The sequence below is a fragment of the Amblyraja radiata genome, chromosome 46 (assembly GCF_010909765.2).
Source record: "Amblyraja radiata isolate CabotCenter1 chromosome 46, sAmbRad1.1.pri, whole genome shotgun sequence".
Taxonomy (NCBI): Eukaryota; Metazoa; Chordata; class Chondrichthyes; order Rajiformes; family Rajidae; genus Amblyraja; species Amblyraja radiata.
Genome location: NC_046001.1, coordinates 2695029 through 2713026, shown reverse-complemented (window position 1 = coordinate 2713026; position 17998 = coordinate 2695029). Strand labels below are relative to the sequence as shown.

The window sequence follows — 17998 nt, the reverse complement described above, 5'->3', positions numbered from 1 at the left end:
AGGGTCTCGACTGAAACGTTCCCCGAATTAAATCCTTCTGTCCAGAGAAGCTGCCTGTCCCGCTGAGTTACTCCACCATATTTTGTGTCTATCTTCGGTGTAAACCAGCATCTGCAGTTCCCTCCTACACTTTAAGTTATAAAGAGTGAGTTGATATAAATAGAGGATAAATATTTCCATCAGTCAGTGAGCTCTCAATCAGTGGACATAAATACAAGATCATCGGGCAAAGGAGGAAATCACCTTTTTTTTTTTCCCAAGGATCTTCTGAAAAGGAAGTTGGTAACTGTTTGATAAAGAAAATAAGGGAATATTAGAAGGGGAAAGAGGTTAAGTGGATGGCTTCTTGTAGCTAGCCCAGCATAGGTGTGTAGGCTGAATGGCCACCACCTACGGTGAAATTCTGTAAACTGCACCTTCCCTTTCATTGTCTCCAGCATTATGTTATTCCCGGCAGCTTCTCTGGGAACGTTTCAGTCGAGACCCTTCTTCAGGCTGAGCTCAATCTGAAGAAGGGTTTCGACCCAAAACGTCACCCATTCCTTCTAACCAGAGATGCTGAGAAGATTTAGGAAGATGTTATACACGGAACAAAATGGATTCATTTGTGTTAAATCCAAATCGATGCAAGAGCTGCTGAGCGTCACCTTATTACTTTAGCCTAACTTGTATCAATATCAGTATCAATAAACTTATTTCAATGCTTCTGACATGGCTTATACTTTGTGGCAATGAAGGGCATCAAATAAAACAATGTCTTCTTGTTGTGTGAAGGTTCATTTATCAAATCTATTATGCAAATTGTGAAGACAAATCTTGGGTAATTCTATTTTTCCGTGTAGGGGGGATGATGCATTTTTGCATTTTTTAATTTTTAATTGTTAATTATTGGTCTTTTTAAGTATTTATTGCATTTTAAGTATGTAGTGTCCACATGGTATTTTCTGTATTTTCTGTCTGCGTTCGTTTTGAATGTGTGGGTTTGTTGGTTGGGGGCTTCTGGACATCTGAATTTCCCTGAGGGGATCAATAAAGTATTTATTATTATTATTATTATTATTAAACTAGCCTGAAGATCTTGGCAACCAATTTGGACAGATGACACTCAGTCGCCAGGGTTCTGCCGAAGCTCCCGAGACTACCTCTGCTGTGTTTCAAGCCCCAGTGATGTCCCAACAACCTGGCTACATCATCGCTTCACCAGGGCAGTCTCTCTCTGCTCCTCCGTATTCAACATCTGGACATCCGACACCTCAACAGGTGCTTCAGCCTCAGGGTTACATCCAGCCTCCCCAGCAGGTACCTTTTCAGTTGCATGTTTTTCTGGTGTTCGAAATGTAAGAGCAATTATCTGGTGCACATTTGAATGGTATGGACTAAAGCTGTGGGGACCAAGAAGGTCTTAGTTTTCATTTACTACTTTGCTGTACATTAACTTCAACTTTTTCTGGAGAGACGAAAATCAGTCACATTTCCTACCCCTGAAACTATCCCGTGCCTCTTCCTGTAAAACACGTTTGGGTAATAATTAGTAAAGTAAGTTAAGTAAGTACGTAAGTTTATTGGCCAAGTATTCACATACAAGGAATTTGCCTTGGTGCTCTGCCAGGATTAGACTGGTTTTGATACCTTCCCTGGTTCTATGGTTGCCTGAGCTTACTATCAAGGCTCATTGCTGTTCCTCCTGATCCAATAGGACAATTTGTTTTGTTCAGACATACCTTACAAAGAGCCTTCTTAAGTTTACTTTACAGATACAGCACGGAAACATGCCCTTTCGACCACTGAGTCTGCACCGACCAGTAATCCCCGCACTCTTGGGGCAATTTACAACCTTTACCGACGCCAATTAACCTACAAACCTGCACGTCTTTGGAGTGAGGGAGGAAACCGGAGCACTTGGGGAAAGCTCACGGGGAGAACGTACAAACTCTGTACAGACCCTCAGCACCCGAGGTCAGAATTGAACCCGGGCCTCTGGCGCTGTGATGCAGCAACTCTACCATCCCGCCACCGTGCCACCCACCTGGCTCTTTGTTCGGGTCCCCTGCCAGTCTGAACCGACTGGGATGCCACATGTGGTTTTCCAGGCCACACCTTTAACACTGGAGCCAAACCTGTATATTTAAAGACGATCCCATCCCCATGGAGCGGGCGTCCATTTTATGCTGCAGTTGGTCGGGGCAGGAACATACCCCAGCGCAATGGAGTTACCCTTCTCTACTTTTCATCATGGTTGAAATAAATGAAAAGCGTTTGTTTTAGCAAAGCTGTTATAAGTTATATTTTGTGTTGTGATTTTTTTGTTGTTGTGTTCATGCCACTTCTACCAGACTTGCTGAACAAAAAAAACACTTTTCTTAACTATCTTGACTTTTTTGGTTTAACTCTTGCATCTGGATTTGAAGCTAACCCAAGGTGATCGGGTTGCAAGTCACTTGTATCTGCTTCACGCAAGGATTCTACGTGAGGTGCCTTCTCAGATTGAAAAGGCAAGGCCCGTTGTGCAGGACACCATCCTGGCCGCACACTCATCTCCCTGCTACCTTCAGGTAGAAGGTACAGGAGCCTGAAGACTGCAACAACCAGGTTCAGGAATAGCTACTTCCCCACAGCCATCAGGCTATTAAACCTGGCTCGGACAAAACTCTGATTATTAATAACCCATTTTCTGTTATTTGCACTTTACCAGTTTATTTATTCATGTGTGTATATATTTATATTATGGTATATGGACACACTGATCTGTTTTGTAGTAAATGTCTACTATGTTCTGTGTGCTGAAGCAAAGCAAGAATTTCATTGTCCTATACAGGGACACATGACAATAAACACACTTGATGTTAAAGGAAGCACCTTGCATTTTTCATCGTGCTTTTAAAGTTAACTATCCTGAGGGACATCAAGTTCATGGGGTTGGAAGATTGCAACCTCCACGTGGTCCGCCCTGTTTCGACTAATGCAATCAACTCGACGTGCACAAACGGAAGATCAAATCGAACAAGTTGTCCAACAACTTTAGGCTGTGCACGCCACACGAAAGAAGAAGAAGAAGAGAAATCAAGGGAGTATTTTCAAACACATATTTAATAGGAAGCGGTATGAGATAAGTAGACCGATGACCGAACATTTGATTTATATTTTAAAAAAAACAGGTTTGAAGAACTGTCTTAAAGGAGGAGCAGACCCTTGCACCCAGGAAGAAAAGTATTTAAGAAGGAACTGCAGATGCTGGAAAATCGAAGGTAGACAAAAGTGCTGGAGAAACTCAGCGGGTGCAGCAGCATCTATGGAGTGAAGGAAATAGGCAACGTTTCGGGACGAAACGTTGCCTATTTCCTTCGCTTCATAGATGCTGCTGCACCCGCTGAGTTTCTCCAGCACTTTTGTCAACCCAGGAAACATAGAAAATAGGTGCAGGAGTAGGCCATTCGGCCCTTCGAGCCTGCACCGCCATTCAATATGATCATGGCTGATCATCCAACTCCGTATCCTGTACCTGCCTTCTCTCCATACCCCCTGATCCCTTTAGCCACAAGGACCACATCTAACTCCCTCTTAAATATAGCCAATGAACCGGCCTCAACTACCTTCTGTGGCAGAGAATTCCACAGATTCACCACTCTGTGTGTGGAAAAAATGTTTTTTCTCATCTCGGGAAAAAAAGTTATTCAGATTACAACATTGTAATGGCAGTGCACTTGGAAAAATGAGAGGGAGCAAGTGATGCGAATTGCATTACATGCTGTGATGAGTTGACGAAAGTTCTCCAGGGAGAATGAGCATGTTTGCAAACATCCTGTCTCAATCCCCAACGCTCTTGTCTTTAAACTCTTCTGTTTGTATATATGGATGGTGGCACCGTGGAACAGCCGGGCAGAGCCCCAGATGGCAAACGTTAATACCTTAGAAGTAAACTGTTGCAGTTCTATTCAGCATGCGGTGTGTGGAGTTTGGAGGAGGATGCCCTTCTTGTGGTATGTACCCGGTATTGAGAATCTTTTTTTTAAATTTATTTATTTATTATTATTTTTTGTTGCTTGCACACACGGTGAATTTGTACAAATCCATAATTGGATTTATAATGATCGTGCAAATAATTGTCCTTGTTTGCTCACCCTGTACTGTGTGCCATCTCTTCACAGGGCAAGGTGGTTGTACTCATCCAACAACTGAAGCTGGAGAATGCCACTTAGCAAGCAACAACCATCAACCTCCCTACTTCATAGCAGAAGTTGCTTGCTATATTGAGCAGGCTTTTGTGCCTATGCCCAGCGTTGCCCACCTTTCACCACTTGCACGCTTTGGGCCTGTTTTCACACGTAGACACTAAAGCAGTACTGCATTGGCAGATGATCTGAATTCTGTGCCAGCAACTAACTACGTACTGATATTTTCCACCTGAGACATGTCTTGAGACAAGTTGAGTGCAAGACGGTTTATAAAAGATTGTGTAAGTTGTACCTGTGTGGAGATCTCAGTCATACACGTATGTACAGTAGAGGCGCATCTCAACATTGCTCCCTCGTTTCTTATAACCCTCATATGACAGTCAAGCCTACTTCTATAAAGTTGGAGTCCATTTTAAAGGAACCATGAGGGAGAAATTCATATAACCCATGGGCAGACATCATGAAATACTGACTTGCATGGCTATGTATAGTCTACCACAAGAGCAGCCTAAATACTCGACCGGCAAGAGGGATATGCTGTCTTTGGAAGGAATGATTGAGTTGCAAGCACAACAGTGGAGGAGCTTTAGCATGAACGGAGCATTTTTCAGTGATCTAGGCCCAGCTTGGTTCGTTGCAGATACGGATAACAGCTCAACTGTATTTCCTTCAGCTCATCAGTTAATTGTGGAGTCATCCGCAGTGCTACTGAACTGGGAGACAAAGTTATTGACACCGTCCATGCAGAAGTCGTACAGGATGTTTGCAAGACATAAAGACAAAGGCATTAAATCAGCACAATGGATGGTTTTGTACCACACAACTGAATAAAATGTATTCACTAATATAGTTTGCAGTCTGCATTTCTTTATTGTGTCGATAAGGCAGAGAATGGCACTAAACATGTATTTGTACAGCACCTTCACAGTCTGAAGAAGGGTTTCGGCCCGAAACGTTGCCTATTTCCTTCGCTCCATAGATGCTGCTGCACCCGCTGAGTTTCTCCAGCATTTTTGTGTGCCTTCAAATTTACCAAACTGTCCCAAGACACCTCAAGAATAAAATGTGATCCCGTGCCATAAATGGAAGGGGAAAATGGCCAAGAGTTGTCAAAGAGAGATTTTACCAAGCAGTCCTTCAAGTTTGTGTGCTTACAGACACCTCTTATGCTCAATAGAATTACTTGTATCAGGTTTAAAAAAAAAAAATCCCTTTTACAACATATTTTTGGTTATCTCTCTGCTCCTTTACCAATAGATTTCTTAATTTTTGGTAGCGACTTGCACATTAACCATATCCTACAACGGATGTCTGAAGAAGGGTTTTGACCCGAAACGTTGCCTATTTCCTTCGCTCCATAGATGCTGCCTCACCCGCTGAGTTTCTCCAGCGTTTTTGTCCACCTTCGATTTTCCAGCATCTGCAGTTCCTTCTTAAACGGATGTATATTACTTTGGGTTAATATGAACTTTGAGAGGACAAAGAGGAATGCTTGAGGACCAGAATAGCAGTAGTTATTGTACCTCCAATGTTACAGCCTGGATTGCCCTCTCTCTTTAGCCCAGGACCTCTGTTACATTGGTCCTTGTCCAAAAGGCACCTCTCTTACTACCCCTTGCTTCGAGACTCAGACTCGTGCTGTTAACAGCTTGAAGAGTGGTGAGTGTGGAATTCTCTGCCTCAGAGGGCAGTGGAGGCCGGTTCTCTGGATGCTTTCAAGAGAGAGCTAGATAGGGCTCTTAAAAATAGCAGAGTCAGGGGATATGGGGAGAAGGCAGGAACGGGGTACTGATTGGGGATGATCAGCCATGATCACATTGAATGGTGGTGCTGGCTCGAAGGGCTGAATGGCCTCTACTCCTGCACCTATTGTCTATTGAAGGATTTTCACTCCTGCATCTGCCGGTTTCTTCCCAGTCACACCACGGCATTTGCGTCAAAATGTCACACGCTCATTCACGTGGCCATGAGGACTCAACCAACAGCTGTCATGAGAAGACGTTCGCAGGATCTGACCACAGAAGCATTCTCGCAGCTCTCACTAATTAATCTAGGTGGCAGCAAACGTAGCTTGATTATACAGTACACTAGCTGCAGCATTCCAAGCTGCCAAGCAGCGTTAGATGAATGTGGAGAAGCACTAGTTGGCCACATCAGGCTAATTACCGCATCCGTAGCTGCTGATGCTTGCAAATTGTTTCAGCACTGGGAGAATATCTCTACTTAGGATGCCTCGCATCTGTTTACCGACCAATTCCTTGAAGTTACAGAAAGGTGAATGTATTAAGAAGTTCTTGCGTTGAGTAACTGATCCACTGCGGACTTGTTCACCGTTCTCATTTATATTCCTACCAGCTTTCATGTTTCGTGTTGCTGCTTTAAGGATAGCAGCAGCTTTAGTGTGATAATATCAATATTTCAGTGTGGTGGGGGCCACAATGGAAATTGCTAAATTCAATGTCAGCTGATGCTGAATTAGCAAAGGTATCTTATGCCAAGGTAACACCGATGGCTGTTGTAGGTAATGCAAATGTTTTATCCATGACTTGGAAGTGCCTGTCATTTAAAGTTATTATATGAATGTTTATCTGAATCCCTTGGTTAGATACTGCATCTTATCTCATGCCCCAATTATTCTCGACCTCTATATCATCTGGTACATTGTCAATGTTTATCGTAATGTGTTGTGACATCTTGGCCTTATGGATGAAGGATAATGATAGATGGCCCAGGTGCTTGCAGTAACAGTGTCAACTGGATTATTTTGTCCCTTTGTCTTTCTGTAGATACCAGTCTCGTATTATCCCCCCGGGCAGTACCAAAGCTCCAACCAGCAGTATCGGCCTCTCTCCCAGGTTCCTTACAACTCTCAACGCAGTCAACAGCTGCCTCAGCCAGCGCAACAAACAGGTGAGCAAAGTGCGGGCTTAAGGCGATTGAAGTTGCAGGTGACGTGCATGAGACCAGTTACTCTGTCAGCACCTCCCATACCATCGAGAAGCCAAGGCCAGCAGCTGCAGGGAAACACCACCACCCGCAGGTTCCCCTCCAAGTCCCGTGCTATCCAGACTTGGGAAATCTATTGTCACTCCTTCATCATCACCTGATCGAAATCCTGGAGCTCTCTCCACAACAACACTGTGGAAGAACCTTCATCAAAAGGACCGTAGGCGTTCAAGAAGGCAGCTCGCCACCACCTTCTTAATGATTGGTGATGTCAGTGATAACTACATCCAGAAATATTAATAAACAATAAAAAGCCCTTTACTCACATCAACAAGTGTATTTAATCATGTGAACCTCTAGAAATCAACAGAGGATCTTCAGAGATGTTACTCATCAACTTTGACCTATATAAATGTATCTGAAGTTGCTTTTCTCTTTTTGCGTACATCTTTTTAATGGCTGATTTTCAGTCATCCACGTTCTCTTCTTTTGGCATCCTCACCGGCTGCCCTGGAGAGGTCTTGTCTCAGTGTCTTGTTGCAAGGAAAATCCATGTGCAGCGACATTCCTCTAACGCAGCGGGCCATTTGCGCTTCTAACATTTGCGATGTTTGTTCTTTTGTTGGTGGTGTCTTTATAATGTGACCAATGGTCCAGTGCTTAGTCAATGTATCACTTTGGAACCTAGGTTTACAGGGTGTGATACCAAACCAGCAGCAGACCTACCAGGGAATGATGGGCGTACAGCAACCTCAGACACCAGGCTTGATGAACAGTCAGCGAAACAATCTAGGAAATCAGATGCAGGGAATGATGGTCCAATACTCATCTGTTCCGTCGTATCAGGTAATGTTGTAAGCAATGCAATGAACTAACTTCAGAAGAACCGAATTTCCATAAAATATTGTTCCATAAATAGATTTGTTATTGACCGTATTTATCAAGCAAATCATTATTTACCCATGTGCGTTAGTTCATTCCTCTCCTCAAAGTAAGAAAATGTGAGACGGTGCTCCTGATTAGATTGGTGCGAGTGTGGTTGTCAAACGGGACCATTAAACAATTAAACAAAGTTGCAGTGGGCATAATCTGTTCTTCACTGTCCATCATCCACACATGCAATGTAATGCCCCTGTCCCACTTAGGAAACCTGAACGGAAACCTCTGGAGACTTTGCGCCCCACCCAAGGTTTCCGTGCGGTTCCCGGAGGTTTTTGTCAGTCTCCCTACCTGCTTCCACTACCTGCAACCACCTGCAACCTCCGGGAACCGCACGGAAACCTTGGGTGAGGCGCAAAGTCTCCAGAGGTTTCCGTTCAGGTTTCCTAAGTGGGACAGGGGCATTAGGAAGGATATGAGGTTGATCTGTGACTACCTACAATGACTGCTGATTTTATGCAATGCTAGAGTTTGAACAAACGTTCAACTGAGTCTGCTTCTGCAGCTCCACTGCCTCATTCTTTCACTTGGGATTTTCCTTTATTGTTGACCATAGTCAACTGTCCTCCAGTTAATTTAGAGTCAGCAAATGACTTGGGAAAGATGGAGTTGCGGGGGGAGGGGGGGGGGAGTGCAATGAAAGCAAGGGGATAGTTTTATTTGTCACCCGCTCCCTTGCATCCATTTTGATTAAGAACTGGAATTGTTTGTCAGATGGTCTTTGGGGAGAGAGAGAGAGAGAGAGAGAAAAGAGTTAATGGTTCAGGTCTTGCACGGGACAGTTGCCCGACCTGATTATATCCCACATTTTCTGTTTTCATTTCAGATTTCCAGCAAATGTGGTATTTCAATTCCTCCATTAGGCGTTCAAATGAGGAAAGATTGAAAAGACTAGGCTTGTATTCACTGGAGTTTAGAAGGATGAGGGGGTATCTTATGGAAACATATAAAATTGTAAAAGGACTGGACAAGCTAGATGCAGGAAAAATGCTCCCAATGTTGGGCGAGTCCAGAACCAGGGGCCACAGTCTTAGAATAAAGGGGAGGTCATTTAAGACTGAGGTGAGAAAAAACTTTTTCACCCAGAGAGTTGTGAATTTGTGGAATTCCCTGCCACAGAGGGCAGTGGAGGCCAAGTCACTGGATGGATTTAAGAGAGAGTGAGATAGAGCTCTAGGGGCTAGTGGAGTCAAGGGATATGGGGAGAAGGCAGGCATGGGTTATTGATAGGGGATGATCAGCCATGATCACAATGAATGGTGGTGCTGGCTCGAAGGGCCGAATGGCCTCCTCCTGCACCTATTTTCTATGTTTCTATGTTCTGTGTCTGAATTGAAGGCCAATTGTTTGAAGGCCAATAACTCCAAATGAAAAATGTTCTCTGAAATATCCTCGACCTTTATCTTAGTTTCCCATTTGTTTTGTTTGTAAATCACTTTGACTAAAAATTGGATCGTGTAGTAGTGTGTACCTCGTTGTGTGCAATGCAATCCATTTTCTTGGTTAGAAAGCATAAATGAAAATTGAAGACTTTCGTGATGAATTGTGGACCCTGACATTTTCCACAACCTTACTCCTGGATATAAGAAATAGGAGTAGGCGCAAGGGACTGAATGGCCTACACTTGCTCTTATTTCTTATATCCAGAAGTAAGGTGGTGGAAAATTGACCTGCCAACAGTCATAAAACACAAAATGTCCCTTACCCCAGAGCTACTTCCCTGCACCCGCACTATATCCCTTGAAAGATGTACAACACACGACCCTTCAGACCTGTTCTGCCATTTACGATACGATATGGTGTGATACGATATAACTTTATTTATCCCGGGAGGGAAATTGATCTGCCAACGGTCATAAAACACAAAATACACGAAACATGAAATTGTTGCACATCCCCAATCATTTGCACTCGTCACAACGTACAAACTCCATACAGACAGCACCCGTAGTCGGGATGGAACCCGGGTCTCTGGCGCTGCATTTTGCTGTACGGCAGCAACTCTACCGCTGCGCCACCGTGATTAACGGGCCGCTGTCAAGTGTGCTGAATGTGTGAGCGGGCGGTGAAATCCGGGAGGAATTTGTGGGAAGGTTGGGGAACATAAAATGGGATTAGTGTAAACGTGTGATTGAAGGTGAGCGCAGATACAGTGGGCACTGTCTCGCCGTATAACAATGACAATCCACCAAAAAAGGCTTTCTCTCCCTCTCTCTCTTAGTTAACTGATTCTTTTGTTTTATTGACCACTCAGGTGCCAATGTCCAGTGATTCTCAAGTAGTTGTACAACAGACCTACCAGCAGCCCGTCATGGTCCCGAGTCAGACTGTGCAGGGAACACTGCCTGGTGGAGGAGTACCAGTGTATTACAGTGTCATTCCACCATCCCAGCAAAATAGCACAAGGTAAGAGACTGCTATATAGCAGATGCACCCGTTCGGACCTCGTGTTTTAAGAAGCATGGCGGCACTCTTTGGCAAATCTGAGACACGATTTCTAACCTGGAAGCGGAATGACTTTGGAGAAATCATTTGATTGTGACTGTTTCTTTTTTTCCACTGCACTAAAGCTTCTGCATTTAATGTTGAATGACAACTAACCAGCGCAAAAAATCCCAAAGCAGTGCCTTTGAATAGAGGGATGGTAACTAGAGCTATGAAAGGTGACTCGGCAGCGGAATGCGCAGGGGCCACTTCAATCTCATATACTGCAACCGAATATTTCTAAAATCCACGTGTGTGATTTCTTCACATCATATCGATGAAGAAAGATCATGCATATATTCTGCTCCGACCTTGGACGCATCCAGTTGGGGTGGTTTTCCGCAAAACCACGGGAATTCTGATGAGCCTTGGTGCTCCAGTGAACTCAGCTCACAACTGAGGCTTAAGAAGGAACTGCAGACGCTGGAAAAATCGAAGGTAGACAAAAATGCTGGAGAAACTCAGCAGGTGAGGCAGCATCTATGGAGCGAAGGAACAGGCGCCTATTCCTTCGCTCTATAGATGCTGCCTCACCCGCTGAGTTTCTCCAGCATTCTTTTTTTTAAATCTTTTTATTAGAAGCATATACATAACATAACCAAAACACAATTTGTTTACCAGTTACATATTAACACAGGAGCGAAGGAAATAGGCAACGTTTCGGGACGAAACCCTTCTTCAGACCCGAAATCCTGAAGGAAATAGGCAACGTTTCGGGACGAAACCCTTCCGGGTTTCGTCCCGAAACGTTGCCTATTTCCTTCGCTCCATAGATACTGCTGCACCCGCTGAGTTCCTCCAGCATTTTTGTGTACCTTCAATTTTCCAGCATCTGCAGTTCCTTCTTAAACATATTAACACAGCTTTTCTGTTTATTTATTTTAATAGATTTTTTTGAAAGATAGAGCTACAGAGAGAAAAGAGGGAGGAGAAAAAAAGAAATTACTAATAACACAATTTTGGAGATCGGCCCGTAGAGTTTAGAGTGCAATTATTCATCCAGTCCTGGATTCAAGTTTCAGTCAGGCTTCCGAGCTGAACCAGTTTACTCTTTCAGAAAACCAATAAATGGAGACCATATTCTAGCAAATAGTTCCGATTTGTCAATTAAGACACGTCTAATTTTTCCCCAAATGTAAGGTCTCCGACGTCTCCATAATCCACATTTTAATTGTGGGGGTTGTTGGGTTTTTCCAAAATTTTAATATTGATTTTTTTTCCCAATTATGATACTATAATCAAGGACATTTCTTTGGTTTATTGTAAGTTTTATGCTTTGTTCTGATATTCCTAATATTATTAGTTTTGGATCGGGATCTTCTCCAGCATTTTTGTCTCCCTTCGCCACTGAGACTACTCACTGCAGAGCCAAAGGCCCCCCCACACCAAACAGCAGATTTTTTTTAACCTGTTTGTCAGAGTGCTACCCTACACAAAAAAAAAACAAATCTGCGGCAAACGTACATGGGTTACATCGCAGTCAGATGTTCACGCTCCGTCTAGAATTGGTTAATACCCATGGAATTGGGAAACAACTTGGTGTGGGCAACTTCAACACCAATGCTTATTCACAGACAGGAAGAAAGAATGCCATCCATTTAACTTCAGACAGGCCTTGCTTTCTCTCTCCATCCCCTCCCCCTTCCCAGTTCTCGCCTACATTCTATCTCTGTCCCGCCCCCTCCCCTGACATCCGTCTGAAGAAGGGTCCCGGCCCGAAACTTTGCCAGCATTTTGTGTCTCGCATCCATTTAATCTCCTTTTACTCCTAGCGTCGGTACAACTTGACTTTAAACTGTAAAGATACAGTGTGACAATATACAATAGACAATAGGTCCAGGAGTAGGCCATTCGGCCCTTCGAGCCAGCACCGGCATTCAATGTGATCACGGCTGATCATCCTCAATCAGTACCCCGTTCTTGCCTTCTCCCCATATCCCCTGACTCCGCTATCTTTAAGAGCCCTATCTAGCTCTCTCTTGAAAGCATCCAGAGAACCGGCCTCCACCGCCCTCTGAGGCAGAGAATTCCACAGACAGTGGAAACAGGCCTAACCCAGTCCACACAGACCAGCAATCACCCTGCACACTAACACTATGCTACACACACTAGGGACAATTTACAGTTTACCAAAGCCAATTAACCTACAAACCTGCACGTCTTTGGAGTGTGGGAGGAAACCAGAGCTCCCGGAGAAAACCTACATGGTCACTGGGAGATCGTACAAACTCCGTACAGACAGCGCCCGCAGTCAGGATCGAACCTGGATCTCTGGTGCTGTGAGGCAGCAACTCTACCGCTGTCCAGAACTATGCCCAGAAACCTAAATTCATAAATTTGTCTTTAAAAAATCTGTGATTTTGACATACATGTGAATGTGAGCTCTAAAATAGATTTTTTTTGTTCATTGTGAAACAGACTTTGTGGTCTTCTCCCTGAAATGTGTCAAGCTGTAATGGGATCTTTACCTGCTGCTGTATTTCTCTTGAAATGTGATCGTAGCCACTTACAGGTTGTTAACCCGTGTTTAAATCCCGAGCCAAGCAGTGCACAGTTCTGTTCGACCACACTGGCAACCCATGTTCAAGGTTCAGCTTGAACAACCTCACTTGGAATTGCACCAAAGGTTGGTTGTAATGAATGATTAACACTTGCTCCAAGAGGCATTGTCAATCCCCATGGTACCGGCCTTGCCAACTGAAGGAGGATGTAGGGAAGTAAAGGGTATTGTTATGTTTGCAAAACATGTGTCAGGATTTACATTGTGTTTCCCACTTACTATACGAGTGTATTTTTTTGCTTTGAGAGTACAAGCAGATCTCCTAAATGATGGCCACGGGATAGCGCTGGACCTGAACTTGCTTTTTAATGCTTACTGCAGCCCCAACTGCGCCTGATCGCAATAGCAGTAATGCAGCAAATCTACTGCAGCAATATCTCATAACTGACTGTAGGTTTAAAAAAAAATGTTGAATAGTCCAGGCCTCTCAGATGCTACATTGGTCATATCATGTACCGACCACTTTTTGAAACTTGCTTGGGGTGTAAGTAACTTTGTTCTACTCTCCAAAACCTCATGATTCCAGCTCCTTGCACCCATCAAACGTCTATAACTCACATGGTGAATCTTGTAGTATTAGCTTAAGATGTTAGGATCCTCTTCCCCTATCTACATGTTGCCCCTTGGGAAAATTAACCACAGATAGGACTCAGCATCCACACGTACACTAATAACATCCTCCTCTACCTCTTTACTACCTCTTTTGCTCGCCCAGTACCTCCATTCCAGCAGATAGCTTGGCTGAAGTGCAGTTTTTGATGAGTTGCAAGATACAGGAAAACTCTCAGCCATTAAGATAATCCCCTCCAGGGTTAATGTCCCAGACTGCAATCATGGTGTCCTATTTGACACAAGCTGAACTTTCAACCTCCTTATGTCCCAAAGATTGCCTATGTAGACCCCCTTAATATCAATTACACCACGTCCCCAACCCATAAGGTGCTGAAGCCCTCATCAATGTCTTTGTCTCCGACAGACCAATAAACCCAGATTATAGACACAAAAAGCTGGGACAACTCAGCGGGACAGGCAGCATCTCTGGGGAGAAGGAATGGGTGACGTTTCTGGTCGAGACCCTTCTTCAGACTGGGCACTGGACCTGAACATGCTTCAGTCAGACCCGAAACTCAGTCAGACTCAGTCTGAAGAAGGGTCTCGACCCAAAACGTCACCCATTCCTTCTCCCCAGAGATGCTGCCTGTCCCGCTGAGTTACTCCAGCTTTTTGTGTCTATCTTCAGTTTAAACTGCAGTTCCTTCCTACACAATAAATCCAATGGTCCCCTGGGCTGACCTCCCTCTATAGATTTCATTCATCAAAAACTCTGTTGTCTGTGTTCTATCCCTCGTGCTTCTTTTTCTTGGTTATTCACTTGATTTTAAATTATATTTCCTCCTGCCTGCCTTGCTTTCTGAGATGAATTTTTTGGTTCTTGCTAAAGCCGCTGCTGTTTGCCCAGCGTGTGGGCAAGTCTGTCTGCCCACCGCTAACTGGCAACTTGTCCACCGCCAAGCTGGCTGGCAACTTGAATTGGCGTTCCTCGTCACACACAGTCTGGGCCTCACAGACTGACTGACCTCTGCTGCAATATCCACGATCACCAGCATGCCACTTCAGCTCTGCGCAAAAGATGAACCCCAGTAAGATTTCTTCAGCTCAAAAGTTTTTATTTCGCAACTTGTTTGAATCGCTGAATGTTTTTCTTTTAATTTATTTATTTATTTATTTATTTTTGCTGCTCCAATTTGAGTTATTTTTTGGGAACTGGTTTGCCGGCTGTTGTGTGCAACGGGTTGTCCTGATGTTCTCCGCGCATGACACTTCCACAGAAAATGATTGAAGGCCGCAAATCACAACTCGCTGCTTTGTCACATTTGTACATGTGCGTGTCACACAGTTTCTTTCCCCCCAATCTTTCTCTGCAGGTCACTTATGGCACACTGTCTGTATTGTAGTTCTGCAGGCGGTGGGTGAGGAAAGGAATCCCATAGTGCGTTGCTTTTGCACACAGAATCTGCCCTTAGTAGACAGTAACCCCAGCACTCAAGGCATAGGTTGTAATTCAAACTCCAGGCAGCAAGGCAGGCCAAAATGATGGACTTTCTTGTTTTGCATCCATTTCTAATATTAAGTAAATGAATTAATGGGTAAGTTTAATGATTCCCCCCCCCCCCCCCATCATTGCATAAATCTTGCGTTACTCTGTAAATGTTATTGGTGGCTATATAAAATGAACTAAGTATTAATGAATTTGGCAGCTAAAATTTTAAGTCTTGTTTCATGCTATCAAAACAGTAGCACTGGGGGAAGCAATTGGCAACAAGTAGTTCTTTGAGCCAACCATGGATTTTCTTTGCCCCTTTGGACGTAAGATTTGGAGGAGTGATGGCCTGAGGTGTGACACTTTTATGGTGTGACTCCTCTGAGGCCACACTTGCAGGTGTGACACGACACACTGGTGTTGCACACTTGCCGTTGACTGATGTAGATAGATTGTGTGAGTTAATCTGTGTACAGCTGCTTTATATAAAAACTAAACTGGGCCAAAACTTTTTCAGCCAATCGGTTGGATTCCTTCAGCCACCTGGTCCAGAGCAGTACCAGATGCCTCAATCTCCCTCTCCTTGTAACCCAGCGCAAATGCAGCAACAATTTACAGGTTAGTGCAAATTTACTCTCGCACATGTTCAGATTAGCGTACGGCAACTTGGCAAAGCACCAGCGGCCTTCAGTGCTCGCACTCTGACAGGGCATCTGTAAAAACTTGTCTGTGTTCTTAAACTCCTCTCTGCTGTTTTATACCGAGCCAAATTTGTCACCAACACGACATGAAGTGTAGATCTCTTGAGAAGGGTTTTGGTGGAAGGAAAATATTAAGAATCCCCAGGAGTAAATCCAATTGTGTTGCCTGAATGAATTGAAATGGTTCATATGATAGCAATGTCTGAGGAAGCTAGTGAGAGTGATCCACGATCTTGGGGCATTGTCCCAGGGAGAAGGGAAGGCATACTTGGTCTGGCCATACTTGGTGTGGCTGTGAAGCTCCGTAGCTTTATAAATAAGGATCATTCTAAAAACACAAAAATGCTGGAAAAGCTCAGGTCAGGCAGCGTTATTCCAAGTAGTCCTGTCTGTCGGTGCTTTGCAGACTGGCAGTTTCCTTTTAAGTCCAAGCTCAGCTGGAAGTTGACATCTGGTGGCAACAGGTCCACAAGAAAGTGCTCCAAATAAAAAGGAAGAGTCCGAGCGTTAGCATTTCCCGCGGAGAATGCGTCCCCTAACGGGCAGAAACACTTGCTTGCCACCTTTCTTCCAGAGCCAGTGATCAGCGTCTGATCACTCACCTCCCTTTTTCCACACCCCTCATCCTCCCGTCTAACTCCATCCACCTATGGCCTGGTCCCTGGTTTACGGAAAGTAAACAAAATAATGGTAGTTTAGTTTAGTTTAGAGATACAGCGCGGAAACTGGCCCTTCGGCCCACCGAGTCCGTGCCGACTAACACTATCCCACATACACTAGGGATAATTTACAATTATACCAAGCCAATTTGCCTACAAACCTATATGTCTTTGGAGAGTGGGAGGAAGCCGGAGCACCTGGAGAAAACCCACGGCGGTCACGGGGAGAATGTACAAACTCCGTGTCGACAGGATCGAACCAGGGTCTCTAGCGCTGTAAGGCAGCAACTCTACCGCTGCACCACTCTGCCGCACCATAGTCATGAAATCCTACTGTTTTTAGTAGGCCCTGTACTTTCTGGATTGTTCAATCTCTCTTGCCAACCCACGAGTTCCTGCTTGTGTGACGAAGAATGAGAAACAACCTGGGATTCAGAATTTTGCCTGGCAGAGAATGGTGTTGTCTACAGAACTCTCACAGCCATGTCAGTTTATGGGGAAGAGGCAGGAAAATGGAGCTGAGGTCAATATCAGATCAGTCATGATCTTATTGAATAGCAGAGCTGGTTCGAGGAGCTAAATGTCCAGTTCCTGGTCTTTTAGTGACGAGTTCAGAGATTAATTTCATCTCAACAAAGCATGGTAATAAGTGGTTTTCTGCTTAGCCAACAACAACGACAGTCGTACATAGAGAGAGAAAAATCACACCAAACTAGAACTTATCAAAATCTGTTTTCTAAGGATAGACACAAAATGCTGGAGTAACTCAGCGGGAAAGGCAGCATCTCTGGAGAGAATGAATGGGTGACGTTTCGGGCCGAGACCCTTCTGGTCCATACCTTCTCTCCAGAGATGCTGCCTGTCCCGCTGAGTTACTCCAGCATTTTGTGTCTATCTTTGGTTTAAACCGGCATCCGCAGTTCCTTCCTGCCACAGTTTTCTAAGGAAATGGACCAATGGACCAGTGCCATGGACAATTAATGGGGGCCAGGTTCAGAGTAAAGGGCACGTTCAACAGAGGATACATTTTAGCTCAGTCACAGCAACGGCACAGTCTTGTTGGGTGTTAATTGGAGGAAACTGGTAGTGATGGGGGAGAGAGAGGAACATACACTGCTTTCATTGCTTTATTTTCAAAATGGAGACTGTTCCTCGACACAGTCCTAAAATATACCTTGAGAAAACGCAAGTCACAATTGACTAGCCGAATAACTGAGGTACTGCTGTAATTGGAATCTTCTAGTTGATAAAGTGGGGGACCCTAATCTCATGGCGTTGGGCAGTCATTTGGTGACATTCTTGAGATGAGCGCTCTGAAAGTATTTCTGGCATCTAGTTTCCGAGTCTCTGTGGTACGACCATGTGAATGCATGAATCACTGGCATCAGCACCTACAGCCGCGTATTTAACTGCAAAGGGATGTTCACCCTTAAAAAAATTCAAAAAGCTGAGCTGAGGTGCACACCCTCCAATACTCCTACAGATACCAGTGGAGG

General features: G+C 44.3%; 1 protein-coding gene and 1 long non-coding RNA gene across 8 annotated transcripts in view; both read left to right on the top strand.

Annotated features, from left to right (window-relative positions):
- Positions 1–17998, top strand: part of r3hdm2 (R3H domain containing 2) — a 166121-nt gene that overhangs the window by 124118 nt on the left and 24005 nt on the right. For all 7 annotated transcript variants that reach the window (XM_033015715.1, XM_033015714.1, XM_033015712.1 and 4 more), the window contains 5 exons: positions 1069–1299; positions 6959–7082; positions 7807–7964; positions 10312–10463; positions 15660–15760. In XM_033015715.1, coding sequence (XP_032871606.1) covers positions 1069–1299; positions 6959–7082; positions 7807–7964; positions 10312–10463; positions 15660–15760 — 766 coding nt within the window. The remainder of the gene's footprint in view (positions 1–1068; positions 1300–6958; positions 7083–7806; positions 7965–10311; positions 10464–15659; positions 15761–17998) is intronic.
- Positions 3648–5019, top strand: LOC116968816. Its single transcript, XR_004410536.1, has 2 exons — positions 3648–3977; positions 4146–5019. It is a non-coding gene; the product is annotated as an uncharacterized LOC116968816 (long non-coding RNA).